A 20000-nucleotide genomic window follows, 5' to 3' on the forward strand; every position below is an offset into this window, starting at 1 on the left:
AATATTCTATAGACTATATATTATTCATATAAAATTAGTGTACATTTAAACACATAAGAGGTGCACTGACAGGACACCTAACATGCTAGAAGGAACAGTCAAAATCCAAACCATGGTTATGGGTAATTTCGAAGGGAATGAAAAATAAAACATTTACCATATTTTGTTACTGGACCATGGTTTCGAACTTTAATTAGCAAATAATAATAATTTGCTTGGCGAAGTTCTCATCAGCAAGTACGTCAAAGATTAACATATAATTATGAGGCAAAATAGAACATATCTGGTAACAAAATATGGTAAATCTTTTTATTTTTCATTCCATGGTTTGGATTTTGACTGTTCCTTCTGGAATGTTAGATGTCCTGTCAGTGCACCTCTTATGTGTTTAAATGTACACTAATTTTATATATATATATATATATTATAATCATAACAATAATCCTAGGATGGAATTTATAAACATTTAATGCATTGCTACATGCATTTCCATAAATCACATGACTTTTAAGATCACAATCCATATCCCTGGGATAATTACAGTGTAGTCCATAGTTTCCGTGGGCATCCAGCTGATCATCATCATTGATTCATTTCTTCAGATGATATAATATTTGTGGATGAACCACAGAGGGATGTTTTTCTCTTTTTACCAGTATGAAGATCAACTGAGTTATGAAGGTATTTCTGTGTGTATTTGATGGGGAGGAGTAGAAGGTGATGTGATTCACCTTCCTCTATTCTCATCACCTTCATCTATTGGGAATACCTCTATTTCCATCACTTTCTGTTCCTCCTCTCCTAATACTCACAGAAATACCCACATAACTTGTTTGACCTTTATACTGTTAAAAGAGAAAAACCTCCCACTGTGGTTCATCCACTAATATTATATCGCCTGAAGAAATGAATCAATGATGATGATCAACTGGATGCCTACAGATACTACGGACTACACTTCTTTGCATCTTCTTTGTAGCAAGAAACCTGTTCTATGCTGCTCCTTCTCTCATACTTTAACCCCTCATAGCCTAGCTTAAAGCTGCCTCCTTCTCTATTGTAGTCCACTCAGTTGAAGGGGATCATAGTCTTACAAACTGCATGGCCAACAAACATGCACATATGTATTTATGTTTGTATAATCTGTACATACACATACACACACATTTACATGCATGCTTGTACCCTCACATGCATGCACCCTTACATGCATGCACACACACACTCATGCACCCCCCCCCCCCACACACAAAAGGAACAGCAGTGATGATTTTGAGAACTGATTAAAATAAATGTTGAAGAGGTAGAGATAGGCCAAGGAGAAAGTGAAGTGTTTTGGCATAAATTACAGGAAATGTGACTCACAAAAAAAGTTTACTGGAAAGCTATTTTACATTATGAACAGGAATAACCATAGAGATTTCAAGACATGTCAATGAAGAAGAATTAAACCTTAAACTGATGAGGATGATGGTATAAGTAGTGTATGAAATTTTTCTAAGTAATAAAGTAAATGTAACCATAAAGATGCTAATGAAATTAGAGAATAAAATCTAGAGATATAAATTTACTAAGGGAAATAACAGAAGGCAGGTTTCCTTTAAGTTACTTCAGAAACATATATTGAATGTTTTAATTTGTAAAAAAAACTCCTGCAAGTGAGTCTTATATTTGTAGATTTAATAACTACACTGGGACAAAAGTTTCTCCTGTTTCCTTTATACATTGTCTAATTAGTTAATAGATTAATACAATGGCAATAATAATGGTGATGATGAGGAGAATAATACCCTTTGATGTATGGTATTATAGAAAATAAATAGAATGATAATTTAGTAATATTCTTTATAAATATTTAGTGGATGAGCTGGCAGAAACATTAGCATGCTGGGGAAAATGCTTAGCAGCATTTTGCTCGCACTTATGCTCTGGGTTCAAATTCTGCTGAGGTCAACTTGTGTCAATGTGAACACTGGAGTCAATGTAACTGACTTATCCCTTTCTCTAAAATTGCTGGCCCTGTGCCAAAATTTGAAATCAATATATCTATAATGATGCAAAGTACAATCATATATGCATAGAATGCATATGATGGAGCTGAAATTTGAATGTAATGGCACCAAAAAAGTAACAAATATTAAAGATATTGAATGTTGCTGCAGATATATGGTATGGACTAATAATGAGAAATGGCTAAATAAATATTATGCATAAACACAATTTAATTTAGTAATCTTCCTCATTATGCTACGAGGTGGTATCAAAAAATTCCTGGACTAGTTGTGTTTAATAAAAAATAACTAATTTACCTAAGTTTTAACATCATTTCCCTTGAAATAGTCACCTTGCACAGCAATACACCAGTCCCAGCATTTCTGCCAGTTTTGGAACCTGGCCTGGAAGTCGTTTTTTGTAAGTGAGTCAAGGACCTTCTGTGAGTCACACTGGATCTTGACAACTGTGTTAAAATGGCAACCTTTGAGCTGTATTTTCATCTTAGGGAAGTGATGGAAGTCTGCAAGTGCTAAATCTGGTGAATAGGGTGGGTGCAGAAATGATACCATGTTGTTTTTGGTGAGAAACTCATGAGTGAGGAGAGTTTGTAGACAGGGTGCATTGTTGTTGTGAAGAATTCTTTATGCTCTACAGATCTGGTTGTTTTCACCAAATGTCCTCCCACAAAATGTTATCGATTGTTCTCCAATGATCCTCATGCACAAGCTGATAAATTTTCTTTATGTTTCATGGGGTGATGCTTGTGGCAGGTCTTCCAGATCACTCATTGTCTTCCATAGACGTTCTTCCACTTTTGAAGCACCCGTGCCAGTCGAAACATTGTGTATGACTCATTGCCATTTTGCTGTAAGCTTACCAAAGCATGCTCAGTGTCTTTGTAGCAGACTTTTCAAGTTTAATGCAAAATTTCATGTTGGCTCTTTGTTCAAACTTCCTGTCCATGACAAAAATTGTGGACTACAGCATAGACATGATCACAAAAACACAAATTTCACAACTTGTGAAGTAAATACAGTGATGTCACTTGGCACACTGTCATATGAAGGTCACTGCTAGCTCTTATGGTGCACACAACCATGTGTTGCCATCTGTTGCCGTGCAACAGAATTAGTCTAGGAACTTCCTTGATACCACTTTGTATAATGTTTAATAAACTAAATAAAAAAATTAAAATTTGAAAAGCTATAATGTAAACCATATTGCAGCTGGTTTGAATTGTAGTGCTTGATGGTTGTAGATGTAAACTAGTTATGATATTATCAGCTTTATTGGAGCTGTTGAGAACAATTTTTTTGGCAGAATGAAGGTTATAAATTTCACAATTTAGATTATAAAAATTGTTATTGTACGAAAAAATTTGTAACAAAAAGTCATGTAAAAAAATTGCTGAAAGCAATCACAGTAATAAAAACTTGGGAATCCAAAATTTCAGGATTGTGGGTCCGGATTTGGCCTGGAATGTTTTTGATTTACTCACAGAGTCAGCCTGATTCCAAAATGGTATGATATATTGGGCTACAGCTAGGAGTAAAGTCGAAAAGGGGGTGATGCACTGACACACTGACATTCACATTTATTATATTATTTAATATTATTACATTATATTAAGGCAGTGAGCTGGCAGAAGTGTTAGCACACCAGGCTTAGCAGTATTTCATCTACCATTAAGTTTTGAGTTCAAATTCTGCTGAGGTCCACTTTACCTTTGATACTTTCAGGGTCGATAAAGTTGGTACCAATTATGTCCTGGGGTTGATGTAATCGACTTAACTCCTTCCCCTAAAATTTGAGGCCTTGTGCTTCCAGTAGAAAGGATTTATTAAAGTTGAAAAAGTGTGACACACTGACATTCACATTTATTATATTAGATATGTTTAATTTGGGAGGAACTTTATTTTAAAGTGTATTTTATATATATATATATATGTGTGTGTGTGTGTGTGTATTAAAGAAGGCAAGAAATAAAACAAAAATGATAGTGTTCAGTATGCTGGTGATAGGAATTTCTGTCAGAGACATGGTTAAACAAAACTGTACATCATCTCCTTCTTTTGCTCACATACCCATTCTTTCTCTCTCTTTTATTATTACTCCCACTGCCACCATCAACACTACTACTTTTAATAAAACATCACCAACTCTCCCTAAATTTCTTTGTCTCTCTTTCTCTTCCTCTCTTTTTCTTTCTTTCTTTCTTTCTTTCTTTCTTTCTTTCTTTCTTTCTTTCTTTCTTTCTCTTTCTCTCTCTCTCTCTCTCTCTCTCTCTCTCTCTCTCTCTGTCTTCACCACTGCCCTTGCTATTTCTATGCCTATGGTTACTGTCACCCCATCATGAGGAATCGTAGGAGTGTCATTAAATAGCGAGAGAGGGGGTCTAAGTGTGACACACTGACACACAGAAATTAGTTTTTGCATTTATTATATTAGATATATATATGGGATATTTCAAAATAAAACTAGGTTCTATTTACCAGCTGATGATTGGAAATGAATGACTTTATGTACTGAAAACCGGAGCCTTTCAATTATAATGTATTAAACAATACTCTGCATTTGTACTGAATCCTGTAATTTATCACTTCTAGAGGATATATTGCATGCCTTCCCTACAAGACATTTAGATTTATCTCCATATTTATGTTATTATACAATTGCTTATGAAACACGGTCTCAGCAAATTATGGCAATGGTTGGGACCAAGCTTTGTACTGAATCTGTGGAAGGATAATTTAAATCCAGGTACAACAACTATCTTTTAATCTTTAGACATCCCTAGAAGAGACAAGCAACAACTCTGCGTTAATCTGGAAATTTAAAGACAGCTGCATCAAATGGAAGATCCTTTCTGAGGCCAAACCTTATATTAATGGGTCAAAAGATATTCCGTATGTTCGCTTGAAAAACCATATTATTTAAAAATCTTAAATACCTCCAGTGACCATGTAAATACTAGGAGTAAGACTTTTTCTTTATGTCTGCATTTTACAAAATACATCTTGGTGGAACTTAATGATAAACCACCTGACACATCATAAATCACTCCATTATTGGTTTATGTAATTTTGATATTTGTAAGGCATTAGTTATATTTACTGTGAAATTAATTATTTCACTTGTGTTTCTCTCTGTCATTTTCTAAATGTGCTTGCTCATTCAAATGTTGATTGCATCAAACACAATCACTATACAATCTTATTGTTTTAATGAGTTTGATAAATGGTAAAATAAATTAAAATTTTGACCAGGAAACCCTTGGTAGTTTATGCACATAAGTAATATATTAGCAGTATTTTCACATTTCATTCTTTTTTAGTTTTGCATTTTCAGAAACACTTTCAAGTTTTATGGTAACCTTCAATAAATTTTTACATAGCAACAGCAAATCTTTCTAAGTGAATATTTACATAGCAACAACAATTATAACTAAAATGACATTGCTATGTAGTCAAGGGGAGAAAACCTATAAAATGCTTTTAGTATTGCAACAGTTTGTGAGCAAATGTTATTTTAAAATCCAGTTAAGTTCAAATTAATATTAGTATCCATTCAGAATTAGCTTGAATTTCTTTTCTTTGATTTTGCTTCACTTGAGTCATAAGTTTTATAAAATGGAAATATCAAAGAAAATCTTATTATAGTATGTTTTCAAATGACTACTTAATAAAATGTCTCTGACATTAAGGTCTGATAATGAATTTCCAGATTGGCCTGTATATATTTCTTTACAATTTGGACATTTAATAGTGTCAACCAGATTTCTGTTTTTTGCAATTCATATTTGCATTTGTAAATATCTTCCCTGTCTTTGAGTTTCGATGATGACAAGCATATATAAATTGACATATACCACAATGACTATCATTGTATTTAATTCTGTAAAGATTTTATCATTGTCATTAGGATCAAACTTTAGTTTGCCAACAATTGTTTCAAGTTTTTCAGCTGCTATTTGACCAAGCATTCAATTGATTTTTAAATCCTTAATTTATTTGTCTGGTTTGATGACATTAAAAATATTCTGATTACTTGGATTATGTATCATGAGAAAATGTATTTATGTGTTCTACATTTTTTGATTGCTTGAAGTTATTCTACAGGTATTGTTTTTCATGTTCTATATCATTTTGTATAAATAGGAGTGAATATTATTGTCTAAGTAGAAATCCTTAGAGTTCTGTGACTATGCCTTTATTCCAACTAATCTCGAAAAAATATTGAGAATTTAATAAAATAGCCTTCATGTTATTAAGTGGGTGTTTGGAACATAAATTGACATGAAATTTTGAATAGGAAACTTCTATCATAGAACCAGGATCTGTTTCAGGCAGGTTGGTGCCAAAAGGTTAAGTAGCTATTTGCAAAGGTGTAGCAATAAATTCTTTTTTGATATTTCTGTTTTATAAACTTTGTGACTCAAATGAAGTTACAAGTATGGCAAAAGAAAAAAAAAATTGGTGAGGAAGTTCAAACTAGTACTGAATAGCTATAGTTGCTATATAAACTTTGATTTCAAGATTGTTGTAAAATATGAATGTAATTTTGAACATGCAAAAATACAAAAAAAAAAAGAAGAAAAGAAAAATGAAATGTGAAAATCTAATTATGATGGAACTAATATTGCACTGAAACTGTGCTTACACTCTGGCATCCATGGCTGATTAGAGAATTTCCATGTTATATTTGTTATTTGTCTTTTACATTAATTGTTTCCATCTTTCATTTTGACTTTTCTCTCTCTCTCTCTCTCTCTCTCTCTCACGCACACACAAAGTAAAGAATGGGATTTATGGCATTGTATTTATTCCATGGTTTACAATTGTTTCAAAAACTTGCAGATATCTATAAACATGAATGATAACAATGATTTAGTTATGTGTATTATGTAATGTATTTTACATTATAGAGCCAGAAGTAATTTCATCAGAATCAATTGGAGAAAAATAATACCTAAGATCAATATATATATACATATTTAAGTGTTGGGTATGTTCCTAGTAGTAAGCCGATGGTCTACCTGTACTTCATCTACAGTACTTATACAATTGTCACTGGATTTACCTTGGGAATTCGTCAGTGTACATTGAGTATATAACAAATGATAGAGATGGAAAATGGAAGATATGAGAAACTTTATTGCTCACGATTGTTTTGATGGACCATGCCCTATCCTTTGCAGGTGGAATACTGGTTGTGGTGCATCCCTCAGTGCAGATGCATCTACTCAGGTAATGTTATAAGGGGTGTCTTGTTAAATAACCTTTATTTTGCTTGCTTTTAATACAGTATGTTGCTAGCGAAGTATGTTTAAGCCTAATGGCTTAAACACAATGTCACTGTTCTACCACAACCAGTTGTACAGTATCCTACCCATGAAAGATTGATGCAAGATGCATTGAAACGATCATTGTGAGCAATAAAGTTTCCCATATATTCCATTTTCCATCTCCATCATTTGTTTTATATATATATATATATATATATATATATACATACACACATGCACATGCATGCGTACATTGTCATCTTTACTATTTAACATTCACTTTACTATACTTGTATGGGTCAGATGGAATTTTGTTGAGGCAGATTTCCAATGGGCTGATGTCCTTCCTGTCACTAGCTCTCACCTTTTTCTAAGCAAGGTAATATTTTCTCATAACGGAAATGTTTTACATTGAAAACTGGAAACGTACAGTTTCACTTCTATGATGGTCATGTTCATATACAACATTATATGATGTCAAGACAAGGTTACACACACATATGGACAGAGGAAGGCATATTATAATGGTGGAGGCTGGTTTATGGGGTTACCCTGGGTTTCTCGCTCATAAGGGGAGCATATCTTCAGAGCCTGCTGGCCTTTTGGAATCTGCAAGGTGATGCTACAGCCGGAAGTCAATAGCCAAGGCCGACGTTTACCTTTATGGTTCTTTGGTGACTGCAAGATGGTGGTATGGCTGAAGCTTGATGGCCAATGGCAAAGGGAGATAATCACCTCTATAGTGAGGTTTTCCCCTATCCATATTTTGAAAAGCGCTTAGGTCAGCAGTGTTTGGGGTCTGAAGATACACTGTAAGGCTAAACCCCTTATGAGCGAGAAACCCAGGGTAACTCCATAAACCAGCTTCTCCCATTATAATATTACCTGCTCTACATCTTAGAGTGTGCTTCTACTCTGGATTTATGTATTTCTACAAATGATATATATATATATATATATATATATATATATATATATATATATATATATATATATATATATATATATATATATATATATATATATATATATATATTAAAATTAAAATAAGCAACAAGGATATCCAGAGGTAATGCAGCACAATTGTTTCATGCAACTCCATTTAATTGAACAATGCAATCATTACATCGATTTAAAATGCAGAGCAATCCTCAGCTGCCCAAAGACATAGAATTTAATTAAATTAGAACAGATGGACACATTAGTATAATCATACCTAAAATCTCCAAGAAGTTAAGGAGATAGACAAGGAACGTGTTGTCTCTACTACAACATAGAAGTTAATAAATTTTCAAGAAGACTCTGCCTGTCACTGATTTTATTTGTCTTTTTGGGGTCAGTTTTAATTTATAGACTAGTTTATCAATCCTTGTATATCTAAGGCTGTGAGAATAAAATGCATTATCTGTTAGGGCAGACAGAAACCATAGTTTGTATAGTCATAAAAATCATGAGGTCTGGTAAAAAGAAAACTTAAAACAAGATGCTAGCTGACAGCTAAGGGGGTCGTCCACTAGCAGACTATTGATAATGAAACAAGGGAAATCTTATCATGTAGTACTATAATTAAATGTTTTAAAACAATGTTGCTATATTGTATACAGATAAAGTTTTTGGCTATTCAGAGGGTTATTAAAGAAGAATATATTAACAAAAGGATAGAAATTTATGGATACTTTTGAGTATATACCAAACTTTTACTACAATAGAGGGAGGAAAAGAAAATTATTCAGAAATAGTTTAATATTTATACATATAGTACACTTAAATACTAACTCATGAGATGGTGTCTGTGAATATTGATTAATTGGTATATAATAGTATTAATAAAGGAGTATTGAGGTAAAAGAACAATCTAATTACATATTAATAAAATTATATTCTAAGCAGTTTTTTTATGTAGTGAATATATCAGTATAGTTTTATATACGCTAAGTATGAATTTATAGAGATGCAAAGATTAGCTTAATTTTATGAATAAATAAAGGCTAATTATAAATTAATAAAGAAATGAAATAAAATAATCAATTAGGGCAGAATTGGGGTAGAAATAAAATAGCTTAATTACTAATGCTATGGTAAAGTATGTATAGATTATTAACACCAGTAGAGAAGATTTATAGAAAAAGTATAATAATTCAAAATATATTAGACTAAAAATTATATTTTTAACTTATTTAGCTAATATCAATAAAAGACTGATGTCTGATATCAGCTAAAGGAATATTTAAGTTATGGAACATTCAAATTTTAGATTAATCTTTCTATATATAAAACTAATATATATATATATATATATATATATATATATATATATTTATGTAAAATCATGTGATAAAAATATTTTCCATGTTAATTCAAATAACAATGGAGAGAAGTGAATGAATTTTTGTGACAACTCTGGTAGCTTAAGTGTGTGTGTGTGTGTGTGTGTGTGTGTGTGTGTGTGTGTGTGTGTGTGTGGCTCTGTGTTAAGAAACTTCCTTCCCAATCACATGGTTCCAGGTTCAGTCCCACTGCGTAACACCAAAACCCTGTCAGTGGCTTTGGTAGACGGAAACTGAAAGAAACCTGTCGTATCTGAAGGTATATATATAACTCTGTATGTGTGTGTCTGTCACCTCATTACCACTTGACAGCTGGTGTTGGTGTGATTATGCACCCATAATGTAGCAGTTTGGCAAAAGAGACTGATATAATAAGTATTAGGCTGCAAAATTAAGTACTGGAGTTGATTCATTCAACTAAAAATTCAAGGCAGTGCTCCAGCATGGCCACAGTCTAATGACTGAAACAGGTAAAAGATAAAAGATATGTGTGTATATATATCAATTTTTTTTCTCCGTGTTTTTCTCCTTGTCTCCGTATTCTTTCTGTTGAAGAGCGTAGCTCGAAACGTCAAAGACTTTCCGTATTCCCGAGCGTCATACTAATATATACTTTTGTTATTTACACCACCTGTCCTCGTCTGTTGTTATTACTTGTATATTCTCCCATATATATATATATATATATATATATATTATTTTGTTTAAAAGAGTTCCAACACTGTCTGTTTTTTATGTTTTATTTATATTCCTGCAGAACCAATGTGGGGTATAGAATATGGAATATACAATATATAATATAATATACAATATATAATATAAAATAAAATAAAATAAAAATGGATGGCACCATGAAAGAAAGTATTGAATGTAGATGAAATATTGAGTGTTCAATATAAAGGATCAAATATATAAATATATAAATATAAATATATAAAGGCGGTATGACAGACTGTTAAAGTCTGTCATACCGGCCATGACGAAGGGAAATAGCCCTGAAACTCGAGTCGCCTTTATATATTTATATTTATGTATTTGATCCTTTATATTGAACACTCAATATTTCATCTACATTCAATACTTTCTTTCATGGTGCCATCCATTTTTATTTTATTTTATTTTATATTATATATTGTATATTATATTATATATTGTATATTCTATATTCTATACCCCACATTGGTTCTGCAGGAATATAAATAAAACATAAAAAACAGACAGTGTTGGAACTCTTTTAAACAAAATAATATATTCCTCTATACACAATCATACAAAAAACCCACCTTTTTTGTATTTATTTTTACTCGCATATATATATATATATATATATATATATATATATATATATATAATGAAAAGATAAAAAGGTTACATGAGTAAATTTATATAAAAATTTATATGAAAAGAACAAAATGCTTTGAAAACTTTGTCATGGATAAAAGAAAGAAAATATTCACATTCTTACCAAAATATGCTACGGATTTAATCATGCTGAGAGAGAAAGGAAAATGATTTGAAATAAATTAAATTAATCTGTCATAAGTTCTGGAAGTTCCAGGTTTTTATTACAAAATTCACATAGTGTTGATATTTTGTCTCCCGCTGATGGTTTTTGGTTGGAGTGGGGTGTGGGGTGTGATATTAGTAATAGTAGTAACAGTTAAAACAGTGGCAGTTGTCTTTTGTTTCTTGCTTGGGATGTACTTGGGATGTTGTCATTAAGGAGTGGCTGTCAGCAATAGAAGCAATAACAATGGTATTATTATCATTATTATTGTAGTAATACTAGTAGTAGTGGTGGTGGTGGTGGTAATAATGGTAGTATTTAGTTGTCACTATATCTGTTTTACTAGTAGAAGTAGCTGTGACAGCTTAAGTATTAATTGTAGTAGCAGTGGTGGTTGTGGCTGTTGAGCAGGAGAAGTGACCCCAGTAGTCATCAGAAAGAAACCAACTTCCAGCACCATTTGCTTCTTTGGTAGAAAACCATGTGAATTGCCAGAACTGATATCATGATTGCAAGTACATGCGTATCCAATTTTCTTTTCTATCAAAATACACAAGGTTTACAACAATACTGGATTTTTATTGTTACTACTTCAGGAAGCTTTTGACATTCTCTGTTTTATTCTTTTCTTATCTTACTACTTTCATATAACCATGACAGCCCATCTCTTCATCTGTTCATACTACTTGACTTTCAACAGTTACCAGTTTCTCAACATCAACTACTATTGACATTTTCTGTATTTTTTAATTTCTATTTTTGTGTGGTCATCACCTTGGGTTACAGCAAGTAAAGTTTCTGCCTATTATCATTGACATGAACACTTTTATTCTAGTATTTTTCAAAATATAATTGTTTTGGAAAGTAAATTTACCTTTTATATAATATGTCTGTATTTTGTACTCATAAACCTTCTCTGTCCATAAAATAAATATAAGAAGCATGCTGCTAGTTGAATGATAATAATCATTTCAAATTTTGGCACAAGGCCAGTAGGTTTGGAGAAGGGGCTAAGATGATTACTTACATTGACCTCAGTGTTCAACTGGTATTGGAAAGGATAAAAGACAAAGTTGATTGACCTTGGCGGAATTTTAACTCAGAACATAAAGACAGATGAAATAACTCTCAGCATTTTGCCCAGCATGCTAATGATTCTGCCAGCTTGCTGCCTTACTTAAATAATAGTAATATCCCTTTCTACTAAAGGTACAAATTTTGGAGGAGGGGATGAGTCAATTATATTGATCCCAGTGTTTCACAGATACTTTATTTATCAACCCTGGAAAGATGAAAGGCAAAGTCGACTTGGTGGTATTTGAACTTGGAATATAGCAACAGGCGAAATATCACTAAGCATTTCATCCAGCATGCTAATGATTCTGCCAGTTCACTGCCTTACTTCAGTAATAATAATAATAATAATAATAATAATAATCCTTTTTATTATAAGCACAAGGCCTGAAATTTTGGGGAGGGGACTAGTTGATTACATCAACCCCAGTGTTTCAGTGGTACCTAATTTATCGAACCCAGAGAGATGAAAGCAAAGTCGACATCGGCAGAATTTGAACTTAGAATGTAGTGACAGGTGAAATACTGCTAAGCATTTTGTGCAGCATGCTAACGACTCTGCCATGACTCTGCTAATGACTCTGCCAGCTTGCCACCAGACTTCAATAATAATAATAATAATAACCAGAGCACTCAGAGAGCACAAACCTCCGCCAAGGCAACACCAACATCCTCTCAACAATTAGCCAGAGAGGGTTTTTAAAATGAGAATATCTGAAATAAACTCGACTGCTCTCACAAACGAAAATACTAAAAATGAACCCAGCTGCTCTCTAAAATTAAGTAAAAAAACAGGAAGAATAATCCAGAATCCTTGTCCAGTACTAGATCAATCCCACAATCTAATCAGTTCATGCCAGTCACAAGGCCAGACATCCCAGAAAGTTTCATCCAAATCCGTCCAGCAGTTCTTGAAATATCTTGTCCACGGACAAACAAACAAACACGATTGAAAACAATACTGCCACCTTCACTAAGGCGGAGGTAATAATATTGATAATAATAACAATAATGATAATAATAATAATAATAATAATAATAATAATAATAATAATAATAATGATGATACTAATAACAAACAGGAAATGCATATTTCAAATTTATTGCATAAAATGTGCAAAAGCATGCAAGACCTATCACCAGAAATAAGTGGGCCAGTTCCCTGTGAAAATGATGACAATCTAAATAAAGGGCCAGATGTCTCTCCTCACATCTTACAAATAAAGCCAAAACTATATCTGTAGATATAAGAGGAATATGCTTCTATCCTACTTTACAGCGGTTCTCTACCCACAAAACATATTCCAATGAAAGCCTAGAAGAAAAATAATCCAGATCCAGAACCTCAACAAACTAGCTAATTTAAGGAGACATATTCTTGAAAAAAAAATGAATCAGAAATTGAAATTGAACATTTAAAAGAAAGAATATATTATGAAAACATCAAATATTGGTCACATAATACTTAACAGTAATAGAAGTATAGAGACTGTAAAATACAGCGATAGACCTAACATGTGCAACACAAAGTAATGAAATACCACAAACCCAAGGAGTGCACAACAATGAACAAAAAAAAAACAAAAAACAAACCAGGACAACACAAACAAAAATAGAAATGGAAAGGAATGTGAAGTAAACTTAAAAATTGGAAATTCTGAAATTGGAAATCATTGTTATGATACTTTGAAATTGAGTAATTCAAGATTTAAAAACTGTAGAACTTACTATTGACCAACAAAAGCAACTTCAAAAAATAGACTGAATGATAAGATTCCAACAACAATAAAAAACACAATTCTGGATATCATAGTTTTAATTACAATAGAAGCAGACATTAATGTTACCAGATTCAAAGAAATAATATATGCAGTAGCTTCTGTGGATGGGGAAGGAGAAGGCATTATGAAGATGAGATGTGGGGAAGGGAGATGCACATAAAAAGACACACTTTTATGTCCTCAATTTTACTTAGTTTGATAGGTAAGCAGTGCTTTTAAATAAAAATACAAAAGGCTGAGTGCTAATGCATCATCTTATAGAAAAAACAACTACAAGATAATGAAGTTCATTGCATGATTTCGTGTTCCTTTATCATTTATTTAATTTCATCATCATCATCATCGATTAACGTACGCTTTCCATGCTAGCATGGGTTGGACGATTTGACTGAGGAATGGTGAACCAGATGGCTACACCAGGTTCCAATCTGATTTGGCAGAGTTTCTACAGCTGGATGCCCTTCCTAACGCCAACCACTCCAAGAGTGTAGTGGGTGCTTTTACGTGCCACCGGCACAAAGGCCAGTCAGGCGGTACTGGCAACGGCCACGCTCAAAATGGTGTATTTTATGTGCCACCTGCACAGAAGCCAGTCCAGCGGCACTGGCAACGATCTCGCTCGAATGTCTTCCACGTGCCACCGGCACAAGTGCCAGGAAGGCGACGCTGGGCACAGGTTCCCTCAGCTGCTAGTTAGAAACTGGCTGTTTCTCTATTGGTAAGAAATCTTGAAATAAAACTGAATAATGACATACATACATACATTCATATATTCTTATATGATGGGAAACTGATAACAGGACTATGTTCTAGTTGTATCTTGTTTTTGTTAAAGTACTTTTCATATTTTTTTACATGTTCCTCTGCCATTTCAAACAATGAAATTAATAAATACTCCCTTAAATTTTTATCTTCAGGATGGAATACGTTATTGCCTTGCAAATTGGATTTGTATACATTTTGTCATGAGAATTTGTGGAGACCATAATGTCTTAATTTGAAATTTGATCCTTAGATTTATGTCATCATTTATGTTTTTTTTTGCATGTGACATGTATACATGTATGCCACCCACCTAGTCAGTGGGTGGCATCATTCAAAGGCTACAACAATGCATGGAAGCCCATTGTGACTAGTAATGCATAACAACATCCAGTAGACTGGTTCATATCAAGACATAGAGATACAGTGATATATGTTCTCACACATATGTATATATAAACACACACATGCACGCATGTACACACACGAATGCACAAGCATACACACACACATATATACATTAACTAAATTGTCAATATGTAGTTTTATTAACTTTAAAACTGCATCATCATTGTCATCATCATTTAACATCCAATTTCCATACTGGCATGGCCTGGACAGTTTGACCGGAGGTGGTAAGGCTAAGGGTTGCACCAGACTCCATTGTTGGTTCTGGCATGGTTTTTACAACTGAATGCCCTTCTTAATGCCAACCACTCCACAATGTATGGTACTGGGTGCTTTTTATGTGGTACCAACACTGGTATCAATTCTGGTGTGGTGGACAAGTCTTCTTGAGTATAGTAGGGTGCCAGATATCTTGATCCTTAGTCATCTCCTTCACAAGGCTCAGTGTCTTGAGATCAGCCTTCAGTACTTCCTTGTGTCTTTGGATGTCATGCATGACTCAGTTACAAATACACAAATATTAGGTAAATTATTTTTTTAATGGTGGAACTTGAGGTTGGTAAAGCTGTGAATAATAATGTATAGAATATTGGGTTCAGACACCCGTAGAAAAAAGTTGAAGGCTGCCCATGTAATTCAGTCTATATTTGTAAACATGACAATTGACAAGTCCCTTAACCTCATGGGCGTTGTTTGGGGTGCTGCAGTCATGTACTGTATATAAGGCAAGAAAGCCTCGTGGAGCCCATCTCTCTCCAGGCTAAACTCATTTCTACAGCTGAGTAGACTGGAGCAATGTGAAATGAAGTGTTTTCCTCAAGAACACAACAGATCACCTGGTCCAGGGATCAGAACTACAATCTTATGGTCATGAATCCAACACTCTAACCACGAAGCAATGCACCTCCACTCGTGATACTTAATTCTACAGCTGAGTAACATGAAGTGAAGTATTTTGTTAAAGAACATAACAAATCACCTGTTCCAGGGATCAAAACCACAATCTTATGATCATGAGTCCAACACCCTAACAACTAAGCCATGCATCTCTACATGACAGTTGTTCTGACTGTTATATCAAAGCAACACTTTGAATTTTCTTCATCCATTGAATAGTTTCTTATATTATTAGAATTTGGAAACTTTAAGAGATATGAAATAAATTATATTTTTGATGATAAATCTTGAAGAGTATAAAACACAGGTGTGCCTGTGTGGTAAGAAGCTTGTTTCCTAACCACATGGTTCCAGGTTCAGTCTCACTTGGGCAGGTGTCTTCTACTATAGCCTTGGGCTGATCTTGTGAGTGGATTTTGTTGACAGAAACTGAAAGAAGCCCATTATATATATGCATATATCTATGTATGTGCATCTTTGAGTCTGTGTTTGTCCCATCTCCATCACTTGACAACCAATGTTGGTGTGTTTACGTCCCCGTAACTTAGCGGTTTAGTAAAAGAGACTGATAGATTAAGTACTAGGCTTACAAAGAATAAGGCCTGGGTTGATTTCTTCAATTAAAAACCCTTTAAGGCAGTGCTCCAGCATGGCTGCAGTCAAATGACTGAAAAAAGCAAAAGAATAAAGAATAAAAGAATATATATATCTCCCACCCATGATGCCTGCATGGATGGCAGACATTAAATGATGATGATGATGATGATGATGATGATGATGATGATGATGATGATGATGATGATGATGATGATGATGATGATGATGATGATGATGATATATGAGTATATAAACGTATGTAATGGAATCAAGACATACTGAATAAAGTTATTGAATCATTTTATTTATTTATTTATTTTTACAGTTTAAAAAGCTGAAGCCACAGTGCCAAAAAACAACTGGATAGTGCTTAATTGTCATGGCAACAGAGAGAAAGATGGTGCAACAAAACGATAACAGTCCATGTCCAATCCAGACAGCTGCAATACTTACTGTGAGAATGGTGATGCAAGGAAAAGTAAGTTCTGTTGTTTGCCTTGAATTGTATCTTGTGTATGTATGTATATGTATGTGTGTGTGTGCATGTGTGTGTGCATGCATGTGTGTGTGTATGTATGTATGTATGTATGTATGTGTGTATATATATATATATATATATATATATATATATATATATATATATATAATGTACTGTTCTGTGATAAAAGATTCAACAAAAATGTACTCCATCTGGTGAGAGATAAATATTATTTATTTAAAAAGCACAATACATGTATTTAAGCACTAGTAATAATTTCATATATTGAGAAATACTCAAACATATTCTTCAGGCGCAAACCACAAATCATAATGAATTTTTAAAAAATTGAATAATAGAAGAAACATGAAAAAACTGAGAAGGTACCATATAGAAAATGCAGAAGGTAAAAAACGGAGAACGAACAATGGAAAACGAAAACTCAAAAACTAAAATGTAAAAACTTAAAAGTAAAAAGGTAAAAAAACTATCTCCCTTAGACCTTAAATGATAAGGCTGGAAAGATGTCAAGTTAGTCAGGAATAGGCGGAATTTTCCAATTCTTCAAAATATACTTATACATATGCATGCAACCACTGAAAATTTCTGACCTAGAGTTCAGTAGAGAGTTAGAGATCTTAGATCTGAACAGGATCTGTGCTCTTTCAGCTAATTTATTCGATCCATTAACATAAGGTATGGATTTCTCAGTTACTTTCCACTTAACCAAATGTGGTGTTTCGTTATCTTTTCAAACTCCATACATAGCTAACCAACTTAGTAGCTTCACTTTTGTCCTTATGTCAGAAAGAGGCTATGTGACTGGCATTGTGATTTTTAAATTCACCTTCACATAATCCAATATAGGTCTTCTTATCTGTTGTGTTATTATTTAGGGTTGCAGCAACTGCTGCCTCATATGATAGATTTAATCATAACTCATTGGTCAAGTGGACAGGATTTTGGGTCACGACAGTTACAAGTGGATTCAGGCTCTTGATATTTACCACATGTAATGGTACTCTTTGAGGAAGCTGCCCACTATTATAATAATGCCCTAACCAATAGTGACTTCAAAGATAAATTAATATATAATCCCTCTAATGATAATGAAAATATTAATAATAGATCAGTGGCATCAAAGATAAAGTAATACACAACCCCTCTAGTGTTAATCAGAATATTAATAAGAAACCTAAAAATAGACCAAGGGAAATTATTTGGTTCGCACCTCCCTTTTCCATTAATATAAAAATTAACATAGATAAAGGCTTCCTGTTTCTCCTAGACAAACACTTTCCAGCAACTCACAGATACAGGAAAATATTTAATAGGCGTTCTGTGAACTTATCATATAGATGCTGTCCCAATATGAAGAGTATCATTACACATGTTCAATACCGAGAGCCTGAATCCAGTTACAACTGTCGTGACCCAGGATCCTGTCCACTTGACCAATGACATATGATTAATTCTATTATATATGAGGCAGAAGTTACTGCAACCTTAAATAATAATACGACAGATAAGAAGACCTATATTGGATTATGTGAAAGTGAATTTAAAAATCACAATGCCAGTCACATAGCCTCTTTCTGACATAAGGACAAAAGTGAAGCTACTAAGTTGGCTAGCTATGTATGGAGTTTGAAAAGATAACGAAACACCACATTTGGTTAAGTGGAAAGTAACTGAGAAATCCATACCTCATGTCAATGGATCGAATAAATGTAGGTTTTGCTTAGCTGAAAGAGCACTGATCCTGTTCAGATCTAAGATCTCTAACTCTCTACTGAACTCTAGGTCAGAAATTTTCAGTGGTTGCAAGTATATTCTTTTATATTCTTTTTTTCTTTTACTTGTTCCAGTAATTTGACTGTAGCCATGCTGGAGCACCACCTTTAGTCGAACAGATCGACCCCAAGACTTATTCTTTGTAAGCCTAGTACTTATTCTATCGGTCTCTTTTGCCGAACTGCTAAGTTATGGGGATGTAAATACACCAACATCAGTTGTCAAGCAATGGTGGGGGTACAAACACACACACACACACACACACACACACACACACACACTGGGTTTCTTTCTGTTTCTGTTTACGAAATTCACTCACAAGGCTTTGGTTGGCCCGAGGCTATAGTAGAAGATACTTGCCCAAAGTGCCATGCAGTGGGACTGAACCCAGAACCATGTGGTTAGTAAGCAAGCTACTTACCACACAGCCTATGTATAAATATATTTTGAAGAATTCCTGGCTAAATTCATGTCTTTACAGCCTTATCATTTAAGGTCTAAGCAGGATAACTCTTTTACCTTTTTACTTTTTATTTTTTACATTTTAATTTTTGTGTTTTAATTTTCTATTTTCCATTTTCTGTTTTTTACTTTCTGCGTTTTCTATGTGCTGCCTTCTCAGTTTTTCACATTTCTATTATTCAATTTTTTTAGTTTGCTATGATATGTGGTTTGCACTTGAAGAATATGTTTGAGTATTTCTTAACATATGAAACTATTAGTAGTGTTTAAATACATGTATTGTGCCCTTTAAATAAATAATATGTATTTATGTATGTATATTTGTATGTATGTGTTTATGTATGCATGAGTGCATGTGTGCATGTGTCCGTGCATGCATGCATGCCTGTATGTATGTATGTATGTATGTATGTATGTATGTATGTATGTACGTATGTATGTATGTAGTGTGTATGTATGGATGGATGGATTCTCATATTTTATTTTGTATGGTATGTTAGATTTTCTTCCTATGTTTTTCCTGTGTTGGAATTCTGAAATGTTTATTATTCTATGTAAATTATTGTTAAAACCTTTCATAAATTGCACTCCATTAAAATGAATGAGTTTAAGATGTATAATTTCTGAGTTAACA

The 20000-nt window shown here is 33.4% G+C and overlaps 1 protein-coding gene across 41 annotated transcripts in view; it reads left to right on the top strand.

Annotated features, from left to right (window-relative positions):
• The window catches only part of LOC106871424 (poly(rC)-binding protein 3), a 488151-nt gene that overhangs the window by 236654 nt on the left and 231497 nt on the right, over window positions 1-20000 (top strand). For all 41 annotated transcript variants that reach the window (XM_052973806.2, XM_089364192.1, XM_089364186.1 and 38 more), the window contains one exon: window positions 16958-17110. In XM_052973806.2, coding sequence (XP_052829766.1) covers window positions 17012-17110 — 99 coding nt within the window. In that variant the 5' untranslated portion in view covers window positions 16958-17011. The remainder of the gene's footprint in view (window positions 1-16957; window positions 17111-20000) is intronic.

This window comes from Octopus bimaculoides, chromosome 16 (assembly GCF_046866305.1).
Source record: "Octopus bimaculoides isolate indiv1 chromosome 16, ASM4686630v1, whole genome shotgun sequence".
Lineage (NCBI taxonomy): Eukaryota > Metazoa > Mollusca > Cephalopoda > Octopoda > Octopodidae > Octopus > Octopus bimaculoides.